The sequence below is a fragment of the Rhinatrema bivittatum genome, chromosome 6 (assembly GCF_901001135.1).
Source record: "Rhinatrema bivittatum chromosome 6, aRhiBiv1.1, whole genome shotgun sequence".
NCBI lineage: Eukaryota > Metazoa > Chordata > Amphibia > Gymnophiona > Rhinatrematidae > Rhinatrema > Rhinatrema bivittatum.
Genome location: NC_042620.1, coordinates 349,481,784 through 349,507,907, shown reverse-complemented (window position 1 = coordinate 349,507,907; position 26,124 = coordinate 349,481,784). Strand labels below are relative to the sequence as shown.

Genomic DNA, 26,124 nt, shown 5'->3' with positions numbered 1-26,124 from the left:
GAAGTCCCTCAGGTACTGGAACCGCGATCCCAGGGTTGCTGAGCTGTAGAGAAACTACAGATAGTGAATAGACAGGGTATGCTGTATTCATAGCCAGAACTAGATGACAAAACTCACTTAAGGTCTTGAGGAAGCTCAGTAGCTGGAAAGGGTTATGCCCTCGAGAAGCGAGTAGCTGGTTCCAGGGAAAACTCTGAGAGAGCGATGGCAACTCACAATTGTCTGTATCTGCGATAGCTTCCAGGCAGTAGGGAATCTTCAGAGTGTTCAGGAACATGGGCCCTCGAGGAGCGAGTACCGGTTCCTATCGGCAATCTGAAATAAAGAAAAGAGAGCGAGGCCCCCGAGGAGCGGGTACCCCTGGTAAGTCCAAGGAGGCAGAGTAGCGTAGAGAGAAGCGAGTCAAATGAATCCCCGCTATCAATCCTTGCTAACTCAATTCGATAGCGAATACTGAGACCTTTTATATTGGAAGCGGATGACGTCATCTCGGGGGACACCCCCAAGGTTCGCGCCCTTGCTGGTACATCAATCGGAGCACGCGCCCTACGTCATCAGGCAACATGGCGGATCCGCAGTGTCGTGCCGGTCCGGGGACGCCGGAGGGAGACAGCAAGAAGGTGCCGCTGCATCAAACCGTCCATCAGACCCGGAGGGAGTCGCCACAGAGGTAAGGAGGGCGGGATGAGGGCGTCAAGCAGCGACGGACGCAACATCAATACAATCGATTCACTGTAGTTTACAGACTTTATAACGTAAAATCCACTATGACACAATCACACAAATAAACAAATAAATGCTCATGATGCCATTCGTAGAACAGTACCTTCAAACCAGATAAACTTATGAACAAAAGCAGTCTTCAGTTTGTAAAAGCCTGTAAAAAATAATACACTTTAACCTGTTTATGAAAAATCTAGTCCAGTAACTCCCTATTTTCCTTAAATATTTGAAAAAAAAAAAAACCAACCTAGTAAAACGCACTTAGCCATAAAACGTTAGTAGGGACAAATTTCACTTCTACAAAGTTCTCTAAAAGGGTTAATTTGCATGCTACTTGTAAATAAAAACTGATTCTTCTTCAGTGTCAGAGAGTGCAACTCTGGCTGATGTCCAGTTATGCAACCATGATCCACCTGTGATCCATCAGATTTCAATCAATACAATGAAAAGGGTGATGTATTTAATGCACCCCGTTTCATGTAAACCAGCAAGATATGTCCTCATGATTGCCGGTATATAAAAACCTTAAATAAATAAATAAATAAAATAAATAAACAATAGGGTGACTGAAGTCTTGTTTGCAAGGTGGCATTAAAAGAGATGAAAACATTCTCCTTTTTAGCACATATGGACATGTTAATAAAATGGGAGGAGCACGGCAGGTAACTTAGGTAAGAAAGTGTAATAGGAACCATGTATTAAACCATTCTACTTTACCCACTTGATGACCAACAAGGATTACAAAGGCCAAAATACATGTAGAAGGGAAGGAAATGAGAACGTTAATCTGTTGCATTCAACATTCACACAGCTTCATAACTCTGGATTACACCATGAACTGGAAACATATAACACCTCTACTCTAGGCTTTAGCAAGGCTTCATTCTCATATAATTTTGGGTCAGTTGTATAGTGCATTTGCTGTAACAGATCTCTTGATAAAGTAGTTACATTCAAGAATGCTGATCCTATTATTGATAATGTTCCTAACAGTTTCATTCCTTGAACAGTGAATTATTGCTGTAATGATATGAATCATTCATGAGTATCAAAATTATGTACTGAATGATATATCTCCACAAAACTTCATCAGCTTTTAACAAAACTGTTCATATCCTGTCATCTTCAAGATGCTGCAAAATGTTTGGCTCAAAGCATTAACATCGACCTGGAGAAGGTTCTGATTATGGAGCTGAAATATCGAACACAGCAAACAATTTTTTTTGCAAATTTATTAGGAGTGCAAGGTTTCCTGTGCTAAACCTAATGACATTTTTCAATAGATTGTATTTATTTACAAACATCTGATATTCCACCTTTTGCCAAAAATGACCTCAAAGTGGATTACAATCAAATTAAAGTAGACTAACAGGTACATTAGCAATAACATTAGGTGTAGGCTTGTGTGCAGTCATCATTGAATCAATGTCTAGACATAGTGGATATTGGTTCTTTTGACCACCAGCGTCCTTTTTAATTAACAGGACTGCTACCAATTTCATGTGCCTTTCACCACAGTCTGTTATCAGTCTGATAGCAAATTATTAAGCAGTCTTACAAAATGATGCAGAGTTAGTTCCTCCATGGTTTAGCTGGATTTTATAATGACAAATTGTTGCCCTTTGCAGCCAAGAAAATTAAAATGGCTTCTGTAAAGTTTTTAACCATGCCTGCAAAGAAAAGGGTGAAAAACCATGCTTCTACTAATAAGTAGCTGCCATGATGCTTGTATACTTGTAGTGAAGATGGCAGGCAAATTCATTGCTATCCTTTCCAAGAATAATTCTGAAACTAAAGTTTATAAACTCTTCCCAAACTTTAAAGAAATTAAACACTCATCTAGAAAAACATTTTCTTCTTTTTTATTTGTTGAAAATGTCAATAAAAAAAGTTGCTCCAAATAAAAATGTGTTAGAAAAATCTAATTTGCATAAAAGCAACAGTAAGATATACATAAGATAAAATGAGACTACAGATAAGGCATTTATCTAATTACAGAATAACAATGAGCTATTTACAAGGGACTGTAAACAGTAAATATGTAAAACACTGCTATCAGTTTACCATGGCTTCATTTCCTTGTAAATAACCATCTTTGGCTTGTAACATTATAGGGACCCAGGCTTCTAACATAAAAATGTACCAGTTCACATTTAAAATTTATATTCATATTTTCAATTTGGGTCCCATTTAATAACGCTTTTTCCATATGCGCAAAATAGAAAATGACCCATCGGGCCTTATGCAGCAATAAACATAAGGAAAAGCATATTTCCTTACACATGTAAGCCTCCAACCAATTAAGTGACCTGGATTAAACAGGCAGAAGGCAATATAATGCGCCCAATATTTGGTACTAGATCAGCCCCTAAAAGGTGAATTTTAAAAGCCCTATGCGTGCCAAATCCGGGAGATGTACGCGATTGGGACTTGTGCGCGCCACGTGGATTTTAAGATACTCAAAGCCAAACGCATATATCCCTGTATCTTCCCGTATAAGCAGGTGCCGGGATCCCACAACCACGTAACTTCCTTCTGCTATGGACAGTGTGTAATTAGTTAAATTAAAAAAAAAAAAAGGGTAGTCAATGGGGTTTTAGGGGTCGGGGCTAGTAGGCTAAAAGGGAGGCAAGTTAGGTAGGGGGTTTAGGAAGTCCGCTCCTTTACTAGGATGAACTGGGAAATAGGTACGTACCTACTAAAATTCCCCCAATTACGCGCTTGAGACAGGATTCGTGCGCAAATGCGCACATCGATATTAAATTGCGCAGGTAGCCGATTTTATAACATGCGCGCATAAATGTACGCAAGTTTTAAAATCGGCACGTCCATGTGCACACGCCGGGAAATACGCGCACATTTACACTCGCAAGTCAGTTTGAAAGTTACCATCTAAATTAGCAGAACTCTGTTTTCAATAAATTGACAAGCACTGCAAATGAATAACACATCAACTTAAATATTTAGGGCCTAATTTTGAAAAGCATTTATATGCTTAAAAATGGGTTTTACATATGTAAATGAACTTTGCCCATGTAAGTGGGCTTTTGAAAATTGCTACAATATATGCTATCGAGTTGTCCATATGATTTACCTGCGTATATGCACCTTACGTGGGTAAATGGCTTTTGAAAATTGCTACAATTGTAGTTAACATTTATCTATGTAAATCCTTTTAAACATTACTACTTTAATATATAAATATACATCTCTACCCTGTTCATATGAGTAAATGATTCTTAACACTAAGGGCCTCATTTTCCAATATCGCACGGTATCGCATGCGATACCAAAAAGGGGTCTTACCTTATGCTAATAAGCATGTGTATTGCAAATTGCGATAACAGCTATGCAACATGCTCTTAGCGCAAGTTGCACTATTATCCCAATTCCCGCTACATATCGCAGTTCACGATGTTTCCAGACAGCCTGTTTCAGTGTTCTGCAGGCTAGAGGAGAGAGAGAGAGAGAGAGAGAGAGAGAGAGAGACTTGCTATAGTGTCTCTTCCCTAGATAGGTATTTGTATCCCTATGAGAAGCTCACCTAGTAACTCGAGGTGGGGATTGGGGATGGAACAAGCTAGTTTGGGAGAACATTGCCCAAATCTCATCTTGGAGTGAGTTTCCTCACTCCGAAGGCCATCAAATCTTCACAAGAGACCACTGTTCTGTTCGTACGTCTCATGTTGAATGTGAAAGTGGCCCCCAACCCCCTACACTCATACCTAATCCCCACCTCGAGTTACTAGGTGAGCCTCTCATAGGGATACAAATACCTGTCTAGGGAAGAGACACTATAGCAAGTCTCTCTCTCTCTCTCTCTCTCTCTCTCTCTCTCTCTCTCCCCCTCCCCCCCCCCCTCTCTCTCTCTCTCTCTCCTAGCCTGCAGAACACTGAAACAGGCTGTCTGGAAACATCGTGAACTGTGATAAATCTTTACCGGCCTCTAGCGCACAACGTACCGCAAATGAAAGAGGTGTAGCTATTGGTCGCATTAGGAGCCGTGCTAACACTGCGGCTGTTTCGCGGCACACGATAACTCTTTCCTACTTAACATATACTCCGCCCCCTGAATACAAAATTAAAAATTTGCAATCGCGTTAACGGCTGTTAGCGCGATTTGCGGAATTATCTCCTGCGGTAACTCCTTGGAAAATGACCCCCTAAATGTCTTCTATCGTTTTGTTACAAGATACTGATTGCATTATTAATCCTTATTTGTATAATGGGATTTGTCACTCCTCCTTAGGGTCAATATATTATTTCTTGCATGGAGTCATTTAAAAACTGCCAGCTGATAGTTTTGATGGGTGATACAATTGTTGCTCATATAATACAGTACATGTTACAAAAGTGTCAATACTCCTTTTTGTGGGAGCATAAAACATTATCACCTCTTCTCTCGTCTAATGATGCCTGTTCTAAACCAAACCCATGTATTTACAGTGCTTCATGAATACAGTGTTCAGTTTTGTAGTTGCATAGTAAAAACATTACGAACAAACATGGAAGGATGTTAATCTGGGAAGTGGTTTTGCCATAGGAGACATAATGATGCTAAAAATAAATCAAGGACCATTTATCAAAGGCATTTATCTAAATGCACATAAGAGGGGGAAAAAAACCCTTGACAAATAAGGCCACAAGAGTTATGAAAAGTCCTTTTTCATAGATAGCAACAATCATCCTAGAGATTCAGAATATTGACATGAAGACAACCTTGGGAAGAGCTCCAAGAAAACAAGTCCCCTTTTAAGACTGCAAATTGCACTAGTCGTGTAGCCCTTGAGATGCATGTCAAAGGTAATAGACTCATGTGAATTTGTAGTGTGTGTTTAATTAACAGAATTCATGGAAAAAGAGAGATTTTGTTTTGCACAACTTTCAGAAGTGCAAGAAAAGATGATGGCAGCACAGGCAGTGTCCTTTAGCAATATTAAGTCACTAAAAGTGTAGCATATCTGTGACAAGTCTGCCCCATGATTTTATTTTTTTTTTTAAATATACATGCAAAACCTTACTTAAATAATGCAGATCTGTAATAAACTTTAAATTCCTAATACAAGAAGGCAACCTGAGAACAATCTCTCTTTGGTCACAGCATAAATGGCTTGTGTTTTTTTTTTTTTCATTAGAACATTTTGGGCCAAATTTTAAAAGGTGCGCGCGAGCATAGATTTGTTCGCGCCGGGTTGCGCGAACAAATCTACGCCCGATTTCATAACATGCGCGCGTTGCCACGCGCATGTTATAAAATCCAGGGTCAGCGCGCACAAGGGGGTGCACAATTGTGCAACTTGCGCGTGCCGAGTTGCGCAGCCTTCCTCCATTCCCTCCCTTCCCCTACCTAACTCGCCCCCAAGCCCTACCTAGAAACCCCCCCCCCATTACCTTTGTCGGGTAAGTTGCGCCTGCCTCCTGGCAGGCACAGCTTACGCGCACCAGCCGACGGCTGGCCCGCGATCCCGGGCACAGCGACAAATGGCCGCTGTGCTTGAGGCTCCGGCCATGCCCCCGGACTGCCCACGCCCTGCCCCTTTTTGCAAGCCCCTGGACATACATGCGTCCCGGGGCTTGCGCGCGCCGCCGAACCTATGCAAAATAGGCTCGGCGTTCGCAGGGGCAGATTTTCTCGGGTTACGCGCGTAGCCTTTGAAAATCTGCCCCATTGAGCACACTATTTTTTGCACTAGTGACCAGTTCATCACAGCATGTTTTGCAATCAGGTTTTAGACTTGCAAATTCTCTAAATGCAGTAAAAAGGAAGTAACAAACCATGATCAAGCTATGTATACTCCTATGTTTGCAAGTATGTCTGTCCTATACCAGTATAAAATACTGGAAGATCTAAAATTAGAAAATAAATAGAAGTTCAGAGACTGAAAACTTATTATATGGAAGCCATGCCGAGGAAATGGAGGGAAATAATTGCTTAACTGACCTGAGTAACTCAGGGTTCTCTAATGCATTATGGAGCATATTCAGCAACTGAACTAACAGAGCAGCTCCAGAACCAACTGTTCCAAAGGATTAAATGCACACAATTATGTGGCTGGTAACTGCATGCTTCTTAGTTACAAACAAGAATATGAAGGAATTACAAACATACCTGTGCTTTATTCTGAAACCAGCAACCATTCTAAGAAGGGGAACAGACGACATGCTGCCAAAAACCATGCTCTTCATTTCCAGAAAAAGAAGTGACTCAATTTTAAAGCATTCTTTAACATCTGACTTTAGTTTTTCCATTCAATAAATTAAGTAAACAAATGCCCAAATATGAAAAAGATTTAAAAAGTGCTTTAATTTACTCATGAAGCCTTTATCTGAGAAGCAATCATTAGCAGACTAAGGCCCGGATTTTAAAAGGCCTGGCCACGCGAGTAAGTCCCAGGGCTTCGGAAAAGGGGCAGAGCGATCCGGGGGGCAGGGCGGGATCAGAGGTTCCTGGCACAGCGGCCTTTTGCTGCTGTGCCGGGGGATTGCAGGCTGCCGGTGTGCGCAACCTGTGCCTGCCCCGAGGCAGGTTAAGGTGGTCAGGGGGTCTAGGTAAGGGTTAGGGGGCGGGTAGGTTAGGGGAAGGGGAAGGGAGGTTAGTTTAGGGGATTGGGAATGGGGTAAGGCCGTGGGCATCTGCGCGCGCAAATTGCATTAATGTGCACCCCCTTGCACAAGCCGACCCCCGATTTTATAACATATGCGATTGTTATAAAATAGCTCATCCATGTGTGCGCGCCGGGTAGCGCGCACACATGGACGCGTGCGTGTAAGTCTGAAAGTCTACCCCTAAATGTTCAGTCAATATAATTCAATAGGTATAATGAGGTATTGACTGCTGCAGATGAGCTGTCATTTATTGACTGTGTTGTAGGTGGCCATTTACTACACTTGCATTTTCTTATCGAATGGAAACTAGACAGCAAATTCAACTCTTACATTTTTGTTTTTTTTTTTAAATCAAAGAGAATAAAGACCAAGAACAGGCAAAGCATCCACTTCTGCTTCCCAAGAAAATGTGCAGTCCCATGTAACTGTCAAAAGCTTAGTCCAGTATTTAAGCTAAATTTGAAGACCAATGGCTCGTTTCATCCCAAACACACTCATTTGTTTGCTTCAACAGCCTCCTCACCATCTTTTCTAATTCTTTTCTTGACTTCTGTTCCTCATCCAAACATTGTTTCATCCTTTTATTCTCCTATTGGGGAGGTTGGAGAAAAAAAAAAGAAAAACATTTTTTCCTAAAGATATACCTTGACCCCTTGAAGCTTCTTGCCATCATTTTTAATATATTTTGCTACTCATGACACCGAACAGGCAACTAGGATTTAAAAACCATAGCCAAAGGATAAAACATCAAAGGGATGTGGAAGCAAGTTTGCTTACCTGCAAAACAGGGTTCTCTGTAAACAACAGGATGAATCAGCCATTACATGTGGGGTGATGTCATCTAATGAGACCAGGATGCAGTTGTTAGAAGCTTGGATGGACTCACTTTAGAAGATGTTTCCTTCCTGTTGAAGTAGCTAAGTGTTGATGGACCTGGTGATGTCCCTTCTGTAGCAGGACCAGATGTCGACAAAATCAGTCCTGGTTCCTTAGGCATATAGCCACGATGGTACATCTAGTTCCTGTCTGCACATGCAGGGTCTCCAGTGGGCCCTCTGAGGCCAATGTGAGCAGCTCTATCAGCCATTATCTCATAAAATGTGTATCTTCTGAGATGAGAGTAATGGATAAATCCAAAGGTTATAATGGGGGGTCTTTTGCTATGCATTTTGGCACATCATGTGACCCTTTTTACTGATGCCTCCAGCAGGAGAGTGCACACTGGCAAAGCATGGACCCAAGGAACTTGGGACCTAGCAAGAGAGTCACCTGCACCTTCTGGAATTACGAACCATCCATTATGCTCTCTCTCTCATGTACTCTCAGGAACACGTAGACGCCACTGCTAGACATTTTGTGAACACTCTCAGGACTGCCGAGAGGCCAAAAGGGAGCACCTTGTACTGAAGGTGCATTTCCTTCATCATAAATCTGAAGAACCTCTGGTAGGTGAGGTAAACAGTTATGTGAGCATAAGAACATAAGAAATTGCCATGCTGGGACAGACCAAGGGTCCATCAAGCCCAGCATCCTGTTTCCAACAGAGGCCAAAAACCAGGCCACAAGAACCTGGCAATTACCCAAACACTAAGAAGAACCCATGCTACTGATGCAATTAATAGCAGTGGCTATTCCCTAAGTATAACTTTTCTCTTCCAACAAGCTTTCCCAGACGCTTAATCTTACTATGACTGACAGACTTCCATCCCTTAACTATGGACACTGTATAAAGTACAACTATGGACACTGTATAAAGTATAACTTTTCTCTTCCAACAAGCTTTCCCAGACGCTTAATCTTACTATGACTGACAGACTTCCATCCCTTAACTATGGACACTGTATAAAGTACTACTTTTAAGAATCTGCAACTGGACAATTATCTGTGAGCTCAAAAATTCACTTTAAAAAAAAAAAAAAAAAAAATTCACTTTATTTCATATATATATTAGGCATTGCCTATATTTATATTTATTGCTACGTTAAATAGTTATACTTCTTATATAAAATATTATATTTCTTTATTTATTACCAGTTAAAATATTATCACTTTATTTAGCACTATGTTAAATTGTCAACCAGTTATACTGTTCCATATGTTATACGGTTCCATGTAAAGCTCCGCTATCTGTTGAGCAGTTCTTCGTTTTATGTAAACCGGAGTGATTTGTAGTCCCTACTAGAACTTCGGTATATAAAAATTAAAAATAAATAAATAAATAAATAAATAAATATAATTGATTAATAGCCATTAATGGACTTCTCCTCCAAGAACTTATCCAAACCTTTTTTGAACCCAGCTACACTAACTGCACTAACTACCTTCTCTGGCAACAAATTCCAGAGCTTTATTGTGTGTTGAGTGAAAAAGAATTTTCTCCAATTAGTCTTAAATGTGTTACTTGCTAACTTCATGGAATGCCCCCTAGTCCTTCTATTATTCGAAAGTGTAAATAACCGAGTCACATCTACTCGTTCAAGACCTCTCATGATCTTAAAGACCTCTATCATATCCCCCCTCAGCCGTCTCTTCTCCAAGCTGAACAGCCCTAACCTCTTCAGCCTTTCCTCATAGGGGAGCTGTTCCATCCCCTTTATCATTTTGGTTGCCCTTCTCTGTACCTTCTCCATCACAACTATATCTTTTTTGAGATGCGGCGACCAGAATTGTACACAGTATTCAAGGTGCGGTCTCACCATGGAGCGATACAGAGGCATTATGACATTTTCCGTTCTATTAACCATTCCCTTCCTAATAATTCCTAACATTCTATTTGCTTTTTTGACTGCTGCAGCACACTGAGCCGACGATTTTAAAGTATTATCCACTATGATGCCTAGATCTTTTTCCTGGGTGGTAGCTCCTAACATGGAACCTAACATTGTGTAACTACAGCAAGGGTTATTTTTCCCTATGTGCATCACCTTGCACTTGTCCACATTACATCTGCCATTTGGATGCCCAATCTTCCAGTCTTGCAAGGTCCTCCTGTAATGTATCACAGTATGCCTGTGATTTAACTACTCTGAATAATTTTGTATCATCCGCAAATTTGATAACCTCACTCGTCGTATTCCTTTCCAGATCATTTATATATATATTGAAAAGCACCGGTCCCAATACAGATCCCTGAGGTACTCCACTGTTTACCCTTTTCCACTGAGAATATTGTCCATTTAATCCTACTCTCTGTTTCCTGTCTTTTAACCAGTTTGTAATCCACGAAAGGACATCGCCTCCTATCCCATGACATTTTAGTTTTCGTAGAAGCCTCTCATGAGGGACTTTGTCAAATGCCTTCTGAAAATCCAAATACACTACATCTACTGGTTCACATTTATCCACATGTTTATTAACCCCTTCAAAAAAATGAAGCAGATTTGTTAGGCAAGACTTCCCTTGGGTAAATCCATGTTGACTGTGTCCCATTAAATCATGTCTTTCTATATGCTCTACAATTTTGATCTTCAGAATAGTTTCCACTATTTTTCCCGGCACTGAAGTCAGGCTCACTGGTCTATAATTACCCGGATCGCCCCTGGAGCCTTTTTTAAATATTGGGGTTACATTGGCCACCCTCCAGTCTTCAGGTACAATGGATGATTTTAATGATAGGTTACAAATTTTAACTAATAGATCAGAAATTTCATTTTTGAGTTCCTTCAGAACCCTAGGATGCATACCATCTGGTCCAGGTGATTTGCTACTCTTTAGTTTGTCAATCTGGCCTACTACATCTTCCAGGTTCACAGTGATTTCGTTCAGTTCGTCTGAGTCATCACCCCTGAAAACCATCTCCGGAACTGGTATCTCCCCAACATCCTCATTAGTAAACACGGAGGCAAAGAATTCATTTAGTCTTTCTGCAATGGCCTTATCTTCCCTAAGAGCCCCTTTAACCCCTCTGTCATCTAATGGTCCAACCAAGGCAGGCAGAGCTCCATAAGCATCTTTCAGATCCAGTGCGCACATCCAATCTTCTGTGCCATAGCTGTAGCCTCCATGATAGAGGATTCTTGTGCTTATGCACCATAATGCTGTGCTCTGCTGAAATTGAAGGAGCCATAGCTTGCCATGCTGAGGGGACCAACTGTGTCCTGGTATGCATGCTCCATGCCAATGAGATAGATAGCACTCTACTTGGCATAAGGGTCAGGAAAGAATAAATGGCTTGGCGCCATGGGGATATTCAGCACTATCAAAGATAATGGCTCCTGTGCCCGGAAGCCCTCTTATCTTGGTGTCATAGGCCTGCTCCAGCAGAGCTCCTCATCTTCTTTGGTGCCAAGGGAGATGGTCCAGGAGGAGATTCCTCATGCCACTTCAGTGCTCTTCTAAATGCCTCATTCAGCACTATGGACTTGTGTGCCTCATTCAATCCCCTGACGTGGTGGGATCTGAGACCTTGCACCACTAGAGGTGTGCCTTTCTTGACTTGTAGGAAAGAGGGGGAGCAGAATCTCATCTTGACTTCATGTGATACCAGGAATTCGACAAAACTTCACTCTGACAAGAGGAGTGGCTCTGCTGCCTGACTTTTCTCTGAGGCTTCGGATTCTTAACCTTCTGCAGGGGCTTTCATCTTCCAAGCGCAGTACTGCTGCACCCAGATGTATTCCACAAATTAAGAAAGATGGAAAGAAGGCAAAACGATTACCGGCATGGTTAAAAGGGGAGGTGAAAGAAGCTATTTTAGCCAAAAGATCTTCATTCAAAAATTGGAAGAAGGATCCAACAAAAGAAAATAGGATAATACATAAACGTTGGCATGTTAAATGTAAGACATTGATAAGACAAATTTGCAAAGAAGTTGGCCGTAGAGGCAAAACCTCACAGTAAATACTTTTTAAAATATATCCGAAGCAGAAAGCCTGTGAGGGAGTCAGTTGGACAGTTAGATGATCGAGGGGTTAAAGGGGCACTTAGAGAAGATAAGCCCATCGTGGAAAGATTAAATGATTTCTTTGCTTCGGTGTTTACTGAAGAAGATGTTGGGGAGGTACCCGTACTGGAGAAGGTTTTCATGGGTAATGATTCAGATGGACTGAATCAAATCACAGTGAACCTAGAAGATGTGGTAGGCCTGATTGACAAACTGAAGAGTAGTAAATCACCTGAACCGGATGGTATACACCCCAGAGTTCTGAAGGAACTAAAAAATGAAATTACAGACCTATTAGTAAAAATTTGTAACCTATCATTAAAATCAGCCATTGTACCTAAAGACTGGAGGATAGCTAATGTAACCCCAATATTTAAAAAGGGCTCCAGGGGCGATCCGGGAAATTACAGACCGGTTAGCCTGACTTCAGTGCCAGGAAAAATAGTGAAAAGTGTTCTAAACATCAAAATCACAGAACATATAGAAAGACATGGTTTAATGGAACAAAGTCAGCATGGCTTTACCCAAGGCAAGTCTTGCCTCACAAATCTGCTTCACTTTTTTGAAGGAGTTAATAAACATGTAGATAAAGGTGAACCAGTAGATGTAGTATACTTGGATTTTCAGAAGGCGTTTGACAAAGTTCCTCATGAGAGGCTTCTAGGAAAAGTAAAAAGTCATGGGATAGGTGGCGATGTCCTTTCGTGAATTGCAAACTGGCTAAAAGACAGGAAACAGAGAGTAGGATTAAATGGACAATTTTCTCAGTGGAAGGGAATGGGCAGTGGAGTGCCTCAGGGATCTGTATTGGGACCCTTACTTTTCAATATATTTATAAATGATCTGCAAAGAAATACGACGAGTGAGGTAATCAAATTTGCAGATGATACAAAATTGTTCAGAGTAGTTAAATCACAAGCAGATTGTGATAAATTGCAGGAAGACTGGAAAATTGGGCATCAAAATGGCAGATGAAATTTAATGTGGATAAGTGCAAGGTGATGCATATAGGGAAAAATAACCCATGCTATAGTTACACAATGTTAGGTTCCATATTAGGTGCTCCAACCCAAGAAAGAGATCTAGGCGTCATAGTGTATAACACATTGAAATTGTTGGTTCAGTGTGCTGCGGCAGTCAAAAAAGCAAACAGAATGTTGGGAATTATTAGAAAGGAAATGGTGAATAAAACGGAAAATGTCATAATGTTGAGATTACTTACCTGATAATCTCCTTTTCCTTAGTGTATGCAGATGGACTCAAAACAAATGGGTATAGTGTGCTCGTGCTAGCAGTTGGAGACGGATCTGACGTCAGCACGGGTACATATACCCCCACAGGAAGTGTAGCAAATCAGTAATCTTCCTTGCAAAAGCTTTTATGGATATATGTGTGACTGACCGATCGATTAAATGAACAGGATTACCCTGACCAATTGATGGTAGCTGGAGACCGCCAGTGTACTCAGCTGGAAGGCGTCGACACCCGGCAGGGTGGATGCCCTATATGAGAAAACATGTCTTACCGTGAGTCGGCGAATCCCCATGTATACCGGCAGCCGGGCGGGATGCTGAGTCCATCTGCATACACTAAGGAAAAGGAGATTATCAGGTAAGTAATCTCAACATTTCCTATCGTGTAGCAGATGGACTCAAAACACATGGGATGTACAAAAGCTACTCCCGGACTGGGCGGGAGGCTGCCCGAGGACCGTGTAGGATTGCCCTCGCAAATGCTGTGTCCTCCCTGGCCTGGACGTCCAGACGGTAGAATCTGGAGAAGGTATGGAGGGAGGACCATGTCGCTGCTTTACATATCTCTGCAGGCGACTGCATCTTAGTTTCTGCCCAAGAGGCCGCTTGCGCTCTGGTAGAATGAGCCTTGACCTGTAGAGGTGGTGGTTTTCCTGCCTCTACGTAGGCTGCCTTGATAATTTCTTTAATCCAGCGGGCGATAGTCGGCCGTGAGGCCGCTTCCCCTTGCTTCTTCCTGCTGTGCAGGACTAACAGGTGGTCCGTCTTTCGTACTGCTTCTGACATTTCCAGGTATCTGGACAGTAGTCTGCCGATGTCGAGATGGTGTAGTATTCGACCTTCTTCTGATTTCTTCAAACCTTCCGTGGTAGGCAAGGATATGGTTTGGTTGAGGTGAAACTGTGAGACCACTTTGGGTAAAAAGGAAGGAACCGTGCGAAGATGGATAGCCTCTGGAGTGATTCTGAGAAATGGATCACGGCAGGACAGTGCTTGTAGCTCTGAGATGCGGCGTGCTGAACATACGGCCAGCAAGGTTAACAAACGGAGAGACAGGCCTCGAAGGGGCCTGAAGGCGGATCCCGCTAGAAATTCCAATACTAGGTTGAGGTTCCACAAGGGCACTGGCCACTTCAGTGGCGGGCGAATGTGTTTGACTCCTTTCAGGAAGCGTGAAACGTCTGGGTGTTTGGCAATGGAGTTGCCATCATTCCTGGGACCGTAGCAAGACAGCGCTGCTACCTGAACCTTGATGGAGCTGAAGGACAGACCCTTCTGAAGTCCATCTTGTAGGAAGTCCAAAATGAGAGGGATCTTAGCGGTATGTGAATTGGTGCTGTGAGAGTCGCACCAGGCTTCAAAAACTCTCCAGATCCTTATATATGTTAGTGATGTGGAGAACTTACGTGCTCTGAGGAGTGTATCTATTACCGGCTCCGAGTATCCTCTTTTCTTCAGTCTAGCCCTCTCAATGGCCAGACCGTAAGAGAGAATTGAGCTGGATCCTTGTGGAGGATGGGACCTTGCTGCAGCAGGTCCCTGTGCGGAGGCAGGCGGAGAGGAGTCCCTGCCAGTAGTCTTCTCATGTCTGCGTACCAGGGTCTTCTTGGCCAGTCCGGGGCCACTAGAAGAACTAGGCCTTTGTGTCACTGAATCCTGTGTACAATGGCGCCCAGCAGGGGCCACAGAGGAAAGGCGTATAGCAGGATCCCCTGAGGCCACGGTTGTACCAGGACATCGATCCCCTGGGCTCGAGGATCCCGCCTGCGGCTGAAATATCTGGGAACTTGAGCATTGGACCTGTCCACTAATAGGTCCATGGCTGGCGTCTCCCATCGATCCACAATTATCTGAAACACTGTGGGTGACAGCTGCCACTCCCCCGGGTTTAGGCTTTCTCTGCTGAGGAAGTCTGCCATCGAGTTGTCCTTCCCGGCAATGTGGACGGCGGAGATGTCCTGAAGATATGCTTCTGCCCAAATCATCAGGGGAGTTATTTCTAGGGACACTTGTTGGCTTCTGGTTCCGCCCTGTCGATTGATGTATGCCACTATGGTGGCGTTGTCTGACATCACTCTGACCGCTCTGTTGCGAAGTCTGTGGGCAAATCGCAGGCACGCAAGCCTGACTGCCCGTGCCTCTAGTCGGTTGATGTTCCACCTTTACTCTTCTCTGGTCCACCGCCCTTGGGCGGTGAGTTCCTCGCAGTGTGCTCCCCATCCATTCAGGCTGGCATCTGTGATGAGCAGAATCCAGGTTGGGGAGGACATTCTTGACCCCCGGCTCATGTGGCCGGGCTGTAACCACCACTACAGCTGATTCCGCACTCTGACCGGCAGAGGTAGGTGTATGGTGTAGTTTTGTGATCGTGGGCTCCATCGAGATAGAAGGGCGCGTTGCAATGGTCTCATATGAGCCCGCGCCCATGGCACCACTTCCAGAGTGGATGCCATGAGGCCGAGGACTTGTAGGTAATCCCGAGCTGTGGGCCGGCTGGCGCTCAGCAGGACCTGCAAATGATTCCGGAGTTTTGACTTTATCTTGGAGGTCAGGCTGACCTTGTCGTCTTGGGTGTCGAATTAGACCCCTAGGTATTCCAGCGACTGGGACGGCTGTAGGGAACTCTTCTTTATATTGACTACCCATTTTAGGCTTTCCAGAAGAGCTATAACTCTGTTGGTTGCCCGGTGACTCTCCTCCGGTGACTTTGCCCTGATCAGCCAATCGTCCAGGTAGGGATGGACGAGAATTCTTTCCTTCCTGAGTGCTGCCGCCACTACTGCTATGACCTTGGTAAAGATCCATGGCGCAGTGGCTAACCCGAAGGGTAAAGCTCGGAACTGGAAATGCTGATTCAGGACTTTGAAGCGTAAATAGCGCTGGTGATCCCGATGGATTGGGATATGCAAGTAGGCTTCCGACAGATCTAGGGAGGTGAAAAACTCCCCTGGCTGTACTGAATTCTTGACAGACAGCAGAGTTTCCATGCGAAAGCTGGGGACCCGTAGGTGTCGATTGACTGACTTGAGGTCCAGGACGGGCCTAAAAGTGCCCTCCTTCTTGGGTACTATGAAATAGATGGAATAATGCCCAGAATTTATCTCTCCTGCAGGTACTGGGATTATGGCTCTTAGGGCCAGGAGCCTCTGTAAGGTCACTTCTAGTGCCGCTTTCTTGATCGGTGAGCAAGGAGATTCCACAAACTTGTTCGGCGGAAGCCGAAGAAAATCCAGGTAATAACCTTCTCGGATGATGGCGAGGACCCACTGGTGCGAAGTGATCTCGACCCACCTGGGGTAGAAGAGGGTTAGCCTGCCCCCTATGGCTGCTACCCTCGGATGGGTCGGCTGATTGTCATTGTGGGGTACAGCCGGGGTGAGAACCCGGGCCGGTTCTCTTCTTGTTGTGCTTAGTCCGAAAGGGCTGGTTCCTGGCCTGAGAACGAGGTGCTTGATAGCGAGTCCTGTAGGGGTTGAAGCGCTGAGAGTTTCTACCTCTGGATGGTCTAGAAAAAGAACGCTGGCTCCTCCCTGACCTGTCTTCTGGTAGACGGGGTAATGGAGAGGCACCCCATTTAGTAGCCCAGTTCTCGAGTGCTGCCGAACAGTAGGGAACCAAAAGGCATTCTTGTGAGTCGTGTCTTGGAGGACGAGTCGGCCGCCCAATTGCGTAGCCAAAGCTGTCTCCTGGCTGCCACTGAGGAGGACACTCCCTTGGCTGCCGTACGGACGAGGTCAGAGGCTGTGTCAGTGAGAAATGCGTGAGCTGATTCCATGTCTTCTCCCGGGGTGTTGTTTCTCGCTTGTGATAAACAGGAATGCGTCACCACGGTGCAGCAAGTCGCGATTCGAAGGGACATGGCTGCTACCTCAAAGGCTTGTTTCAGAATGGTGTCCATGCATCGGTCATGAGTATCCTTGAGGGCCGCTCCCCCCTCCACCGGAATGGTAGTGTGCTTCACAAATGCGTTAACTATGGCGTCTACCCTGGGGCACGCCAGCAGCTCCTTGGACGCCGGATCCAGAGGGTACATGCCAGACAAGGCCCGACCCCCTTTGAATGAGGCCTCCGGTGCCTTCCATTCCAGATCGATTAGCTGCTGTGCTGCTAGTAGGAGGGGAAAGTGGTGAGCCGTTTGGCGCAGGCCCTCTAGCAGGGGGTTCATTTTAGGGTCCCCTGGGGCGTCCTGGCCCGGAATGGCCAGCTCCGATAAGCATTGTGAGACCAGGCCTGGAAGATCTTCTTTCCGAAAGAAGCGTCTCATGGTCCAATATGGTTCTATCTCCGAGGGAAGTTCACCCTCCTCGGGGGGCTCCTCATGTTCCTCGGAGCAATCCGAATCCCCATAATCGGGGCTGTCAGGTGGCGAGTGGCCGCGCCTAGGTCTCGAGGGTCCAGGGGCTGGATCAACCAGGACGGAAAGACCCATACGAGGAGCAGACTGCATCTGGACAAAGGCGTGAATCCCCTTGAATAATTCTACCCAGGAAAGCGAAGCCGGATCTGGCCGTAGGGGCACCAGGTCTCTCGGGTTCCCTGGCTGCTCGCCGCGGCCTGCTAAGTCCGGTGTGTTCCCTGAGGAACCGCTGGGCTGGGACCGGTCCTGTCCTGGAACTCCCATGGCCTCCTCACATTGGGCACATAGGGAGTCTGCTTCCTCGCTCTGTGTGGCTCTGAGGTTGCATGCTGAGCAGAGGCTTAGAGCTTTCATGCCTGATTCTGGAGGTGCCGGCTCTGCAGACGCATGGGCTCTCTTATGCTCCATTCGCCTGAAATTTGGTGTCGCCCAACGATGTGCGCCTAACAGGTGCGCTTAACAGCATGCGCCTAGAACGGGCGTCTTATGAACGTGCGCCTTTATAAATGTGCGCCTATAACGGGCGTCTTTATAAATGTTCGCCTATAACGAGCGCCTTTATAAATGTGCGCCTATAACGGGCGTCTTTATAAATGTGCGCCTATAAACGGGCGTCTTATAAATGTGCGCGTATCCTAGTAGCGTGCGCTTAGTCAACGTGCGCCTATCGCGTGCGCTAACAACGTGCGCCTATCGCGTGCGCTAGGAACGTGCGCCTATCGCGTGCGCTTAGCAACGTGTGCTTAATTGGCGAAGATGAGTAGGCAGGCAAAATGGCGACCTCCTAGGCGGGCTGCCTCATAGGCAGGCCCAGGTAGTCCACACTTCCTCGGAGACCAAGTAAAGATGTACGCCTTACCTTGTCTTCGGCGCTTCCCGGCTGTGACCCGGGCGGTCTCCAGCTGCGGGGGGAGAGGGTGAGTACCTTCACCGCCGCGCTTAAGGAAGTGCACCCGCTGCCTCTAGGCCGCGCCCGAACTCGTCTCGCTCGGGGGCCAAGTCCACGCCAGGACCGAGGCTGCCTCTAGGCCGCGCCCAAACTTGTCTCGCTCGGGGGCCAAGCCGCGCCCGAGCCCTTCTCACTCGGGGGCTGGGTCCCTGCCGCGAACCGGCCACCGGACCGAGGCTCTTACCTCCGAGGGACCACGGAAGTCAGCTCGGGAAACTCAATTGGGTGAGTGACCGCCTGGTATCACCACAGGAGTGCGGGGCTCGTTTTCAGTATGTTTCTTCTATGAATTTAGTCGTTAGAATTTGGAAACACGCTCAGCGAGCGTGAGGTAGCTCCAATCTGCTTTGGAGATGGAAATTACTGATTTGCTACACTTCCTGTGGGGGTATATGTACCCGTGCTGACGTCAGATCCGTCTCCAACTGCTAGCACGAGCACACTATACCCATTTGTTTTGAGTCCATCTGCTACACGCTAGGAAATGCCTCTATCACTCCATGGTGAGACCGCACCTTGAATACTGTGTACAATTCTGGTCGCAGCATCTCAAAAAAGATATAATTGCGATGGAGAAGGTACAGAGAAGGGCTACCAAAATGATAAAGGGGAATGGAACAGCTCCCCTATGAGGAAAGACTAAAGAGGTTAGGACTTTTCAGCTTGGAGAAGAGACAGCTGAGGGGGGATATGATAGAGATGTTTAAAATCATGAGAGGTCTAGAACGGGTAGATGTGAATCGGTTATTTACTCTTTCGGATAATAGAAAGACTAGGGGGCACTCCATGAAGTTAGCATGTGGCACATTTAAAACTAATCAGAGAAAGTTCTTTTTTACTCAATGCACAATTAAACTCTGGAATTTGTTGCTAGAGGATGTGGTTAGTGCAATTAGTATAGCTGTGTTTAAAAAATGATTGGATACGTTCTTGGAGGAGAAGTCCATTACCTGCTATTAATTAAGTTGACTTAGAAAATAGCCACTGCTATTACTAGCAACTGTAACATGGAATAGACTTAGTTTTTGTGTACTTGCCAGGTTCTTATGGCCTGGATTGGCCACTGTTGGAAACAGGATGCTGGGCTTGATGGACCCTTGGTCTGACCCAGTATGGCATGTTCTTATGTTCTTACATACCACCACAACTATATCAATTGGCAGTGTTATGATCCAGGACCAGACAGTGATAGCAAATGGAATAGGTATCTGGCACCCACAAAGACAAGTCTTAAAATTGCTGACTGCAGGCTTCTTGGCCTTGGATTTCTCTATTTCTTCTTTTTTTTAGAATGAAAAGTTCTATTGATGAGTTGCCGAGGCAGCGGCAAGAGAAAAATTGCAATGAGCAGAAAAAACTAGGCCAAAGAAAAAAGGCCAACAAAATCATTGAGAGTAACTTGGAACACATCCATGTGGTGGCTTGGACAAAGACTGAGAGGCACAAGAGGCAGACAATTCCCATCCATATTTAGTAAGACGTTTCTAAGCTCTGTCAACTGGGTCTGTGTTAGTGCTGTCAGATGACATCACCCTAAGTGTAATGGCTAATTCATGTCTGCTTATTAACAGAGAACAATAATCTTCTTAGGAAACAGAATTCAGTAGTGGTGAATTGAAAAAAAATGGATATCAATTAGGGTCTGTGGTATTGCAGAGGTCTGGGAAAATGAGTTGACTAGGTGGGTCTTTATTTAAGCTACTCTTTCTACAGATCAGTCATAGCTCATAGCACAGACACCGGATGCAACCACCATGACCCTTAACAGGTGACGTGGTGGTGGTAGAATTGATCATATTGTTAAAGTGCAGACAGCTGTATTCTTTGGACAGAAATTTATTGTGAAATGTTGTAGGATCCAATATCTAACCATTACTAAGCATTGCTAAATGTAAATGGCAAGATAGGTTCCTCATATCCATACCCAACAGAAATATTTACAATATATAGAGAGCTTGAATTACAAACCTGTTTTAATTCTTTGACCTCATCTCTTAAAGCATAAACTGTGTCTACTAGGCTCCTAGAAAAGAAAAAAGGGTAGTAATGCATTCCTCTTAAAATAAGTGAAACATCAAAGACAAATGTTTTAGAAAAGACATATTTATACTTAAGTAAAACATGCATGTACATGATTACTTCACCTTAAACAACTATAACCTGCAATATTTAATATAAAGCTGTGTAAAACCAAGAGACTTGAAAAAATGGTATGTATTCAAATCAGTGTGCTTGTGTAAGAACAATCAGCAGAAAGTGACGTTGTTTGCCTGTAATAGGTATTCTTTGACGATAGCAATTCATCAGTCACATCATATGGGTGACATTATCAGTGCCTCAGGGATCTGTATTGGGACCCTTACTTTTCAATATATTTATAAATGATATGGAAAGAAATACGACAAGTGAGGTAATCAAACTTGCAGATGATACAAAATTGTTCAGAGTAGTTAAATCACAAGCCGATTGTGATAAATTGCAGGAAGACCTTGTAAGACTGGAAAATTGGGCATCAAAATGGCAGATGAAATTTAATGTGGATAAGTGCAAGGTGATGCATATAGGGAAAAATAACCCATGCTATAGTTACACAATGTCAGTTTCCATATTAGAAAGAAATCTAGGCGTCATAGTGGATAACACATTGAAATCATTGGTTCAGTGTGCTGCGGCAGTCAAAAAAGCAAACAAAATGCTGGGATTAGAAAGGGAATAAAGAATAAAACGGAAAATGTCATAATGCCTCTGCATCGCTCCATGGTGAGACCGCACCTTGAATACTGTGTACAATTCTGGTCGCCGCATCTCAAAAAAGATATAGTTGCGATGGAGAAGGTACGTAGAAGGGTGACCAAAATGATAAAAGGAATGGAACAGCTCCCCTATGAGGAAAGACTAAAGAGGTTAGGACTTTTCAGCTTGGAGAAGAGACGGCTGAGGGGGGATATGATAGAGGTGTTTAAATCATGAGAGGTCTAGAGCTGGTTAATGTGAATCAGTTATTTACTCTTTCGAATAATAGAAAGACTAGGGGGCACTCCATGAAGTTAGCAAGTGGCACATTTAAAACTAATCGGAGAAAGTTCTTTTTCACTCAACGCACAATTAAACTCTGGAATTTGTGATTAGTGCAGTTGTGAAGCTGTGTTTAAAAAAGGATTGGATAAGTTCTTGGAGGAGAAGTCCATTACCTGCTATTAATTAAGTTGACTTAGAAAATAGCCACTGCTATGGAATGGACTTAGTTTTTGGGTACTTGCCAGGTTCTTATGGCCTGGATTGGCCACTGTTGGAAACAGGATGCTGGGCTTGATGGACCCTTGGTCTGACCCAGTATGGCATATTCTTATGTTCTTATGATGATGTTGACACAGGCATGTTTTCTTGAGCTTTCTAGGAAAATCTTAGAGATTCCTCTAGGCATGATGGTAGTTCCCTTGCTCTGTAGAAAACCTCAGTTCTGCAATTAATCAAATGAGCTTAATTCCAGAAAAGGAGGAGGTTGGTATGTGTGACTGGTGAACTACTGTCTTCAGAGAACACATATTCCAGGTAAGCAAATTTGCTTTCTCTGAAAACAAGTAGTTCACTGTAGTCAAATGCATGGGAAAACAATGACAATAAAGTTACCAATAGGTATTTTAAAGCAGAAGACAACTCTAAATCATAAAAATGTGCTCTGGGAAGCTTGAGTTGGATTTTAACCATCAAAGAGACCTTGAAGAATGAACTTGCCAAACTTGCTGACATGTCGGGAGCCAGTATCTAATTAATAATGTAAATGTGGTGAAGAGAATAAAAAATAAAATAATGAATTTGAAGGGGCTGTGTAAGTGCCAGTAATGCCTGCACTGAGTAAAGTGCTTGGGATCCATTGCAACGGGTATCCAGGGAAGCTATTATCTTAACAACAGAGCACTGGTCACCTGCTCACCTGTAACAAAGTTTAAAGTAATGGTACAAATTGTAGCCAAATCACAATTTTGTTTAAAGAATTGATATAATTGGGAATGCATTTAAATTAGTTAATAATTTTCCTTTTTAGTAATCTCTTGAACCAAGGGTTTTTGTTTTTTGGGGTTTTTTTAGAGTGGGACAGATACTTTTCTTCTTTATGATATCAGCAATATTCCTTTAGTTTCCCATCAATAACAGGGCTGAATCAGCCATGCTGTCTTGGGGCTGTCTGTTCAGGCCCGGGAGGCAAAGCTTCTCAAAGCTGTAACAGAGCTTTGCTCTGTGCGGCTGCGCGTGGGTTCCCGTGCTGGAAAAGCAGATTCTCCTCAGTCTATTTTTTTCGCGCGCGGGAACACACGCGGAGCTTTGGATCTCTCCTCAGTGATCTATGAAAGGTTAAATTTCAGGTTTAAAAATAGAAGAAAATGGACACAAGTGAAGCACATAAGAAGCCCAGGCCATCGGGATTCAAACCATGCGCCTGAGGAAGATTATGTCGCTCACTGATGAACATGAAGCCTGCTATGTGTGTCTGGGACCAGACCACAATCAAGAATCCTATAGGCATTGTGGAAAAATGTCGCCTAGAGCCCGGCGTCAAAGGGCCGATAAAATAGAGAAATTGAGGTTGGCTAGGGGCTCCTATGCACCCCCTTCAGAATCACACTCGTCGTCAGGACCGGCGACACATCAGCCTGAAAGGACCCAGAGAACTGTGTCGATGGGGCCTACCTCCTCGGGTTTGAGAAAGGTTAAAGGCTACAAGCATCTCTTTCATAGGGAAGGACCATATGATTCCAATCAAACCTCAAAAACATCGAGGCATGTGTCGAGTATTGTGCCCGCATCAACGCTGACATACCATGCGCCTCCGACTCAAGCTTCAAAGTCGGCGCGTTCAGAGCACCGAAGTCACCTACCGGCTCAACTTCCCAAGTTGACACACATAAAAATACCGACGTGGCCATTGACGCTGGCGCAGCCATCAACGCCAGCGCAAACATTGATGCTGGCGCAACCATTGACGCCGGTACAACCATTGCGATTGGCACAATCACAAAAGACGCCTATAAAATCGACGCAAAAAAGTCAACCAAAGCACCCACATGCCTCTAAAAGCCCAGGATTGAGGCTTTTATTACCTCAGCCGCACAAACACCCAGAAAAGATTCAGCATCCATCAAGATCCAGGCAAAGAGTTCATTCAGCTGAAGACATACGAGGGTTAAAGCATTCTCAAAAAAGAAAGCAATTAGAACATAATCCACAAGGAAAATCACCAGGTCATCGCCTCTCACACCCAGACTCTCAAGAGCGCGACAAAGGGGCTTGCCCCTTTGTGCGCCCCTTCATGCAGTCACTGAGGGCAATCACTATTTTAATTTATCGTGACCTTTCTTGCTTTCTCTCTACTCCAGACTCCTTTCAGAAGTCCACTACTCTGTTCCTTTCACCTCCTCTTATCTACGCTCAAAATGCATGCTTTCAACATCCCCATTATTTACAATCACCAGAGAATTAAAGAGAACACCTCAATTTCACACCTACCAGCAGAAAAGGCTAATCCCCATCATTATTTCTCCTATCACACAATTCCTTGGGCTCTCCCTTTTTACCCTATCTCTTTTCAATGCACAATCTCTCTCAAAAAAATCTCATATACTCAATGATTTTCTCTCAGAGACCAATCCTGACATCTGTGCCATCACAGAGACTTGGTTAAAATCCACAGACTCAGTAATCATTAACCAACTCCCCACACAATCTTATGACCTCTTCTCGATTCCCAGACCGAAGAAAAGAGGTGGTGGCCTGTTACTCGCAGCTAAGAAAGGCCTAAAAATAACCTTACAACACTCAAGCCTCATTACTAATATAGAATGTGCATACTTCAAATCAAAAGAACTACAAATATGCCTAATCTACGCTCCACCTGGAATTCTTGATGCTGAACCATCTCCTATCATTGAATACATAGCCAAACACATCAACTATGACTCTCCTGCTTTAATAATGGGTGACTTCAATCTTCACGTCGACTCGGCTATACGTTCTCACAACTGTGAAATTTTCTTATCTTCACTTCAGAACATGGGTTTCATACAGATCATTAACAACCCAACTCATAAAGCAGGCCACACCTTGGACTTGATTTTCATTAATGAAGGTATCTCTCTTGCATCTTCTCCGACATGTAATCCAGTTCCCTGGTCGGACCACCAAATCATTACCACAACCCTCGAGATAGCAAACACTCTTCCCCCATCCTTCCCTAAAACCACGGTTCATTTCAGAAAACCATGTTCAACAGAAGTCCTAACTAATCATCTTGAAAAGGAACTACCTCAGCTAGACCTCTCAAATGCAAACTCTGCCATCAATTCTTGGCATTCCATTATCAATAAAGTCGCAGACCAAACCTGCCCCCTTACCACTAAGGTGATTCACAAGGCCCAAGACAACAGAAAACCTTGGTTCATGCCTGAACTGAAAACTATCAAACTACTCCTCAGAAATAAAGAACATATTTGGCGTAGAAATCTGTCTCCCTCAACTTTAGCAAGCTACAAGTCCACCCTCAATACCTATAGGAACTCCATTTTCAAAACCAAGAGAGAACTTTTCGCAAAAAAAATTCACCACTTTATTTTCGATTCTAAAGCTCTCTTTTCCTACATCTCGGCCCTCACAAAACCATTGCCACCATCTATTCCTGATGACCATGCTCTCATCAAAGCTAATGAATTGGCCAACTTCTTCGAAAACAAAATTACTAATCTCACCAAACAGTTTACTACAACCAACCCTCCTAACCTTCATCAGACGACACCATTAACACAGACGACTGCCAGGTTAGACTCCTTTGAAACCACCTCCTCTCTTGAAGTGGAAAATATTTTGAAAAAACATAAACCCTCATCTCATCCTCTAGATTCCATCCCATCAAATCTCCTCATTTCTATTCCAAATACCATTGCCAAGCCTATAGCAAAAATCATCAACTGTTCGTTAACCCAAGGACTAGTTTCCGATTCTCTAAAACAAGCCATTTTGAAACCTCTCCTAAAAAAACTCAACCTATCAACTACTGACCCAGCAAACTTCCGCCCCATTGCCAACCTGCCTTTCATTGCCAAGATCATGGAAAAAATAGTTAATAAACAACTCACAGAATTCTTGGAGGATCACAAGATTCTATCACCATCACAATATGGTTTTCGTAAATCTCTAAACACGGAATCACTTCTGATCGCGCTCACTGATTCCATCATGGTGAACATGGACAAAAAACAATCACACCTCCTGATTCTACTTGATCTTTCGGCTGCCTTTGATACGGTCAACCATTCAATTCTTCTTGACAGACTCATGGATATTGGCATATCGGGCTCTGCCT

At 44.0% G+C, this 26,124-nt stretch overlaps 1 protein-coding gene across 7 annotated transcripts in view; it reads right to left on the bottom strand.

The window, feature by feature from the left end:
* Positions 1–6,115: 6,115 nt before the first annotated feature.
* Positions 6,116–26,124, bottom strand: part of ARHGEF6 (Rac/Cdc42 guanine nucleotide exchange factor 6) — a 386,722-nt gene continuing 366,713 nt past the window's right edge. For 6 of the 7 annotated variants that reach the window (XM_029607805.1, XM_029607803.1, XM_029607801.1 and 3 more), the window contains 2 exons: positions 20,739–20,793; positions 6,116–7,918 (listed from right to left, as the gene is read on the bottom strand). In XM_029607805.1, coding sequence (XP_029463665.1) covers positions 7,778–7,918; positions 20,739–20,793 — 196 coding nt within the window. In that variant the 3' untranslated portion in view covers positions 6,116–7,777. The remainder of the gene's footprint in view (positions 7,919–20,738; positions 20,794–26,124) is intronic. The other variant, XM_029607806.1, reaches the window with a different exon arrangement.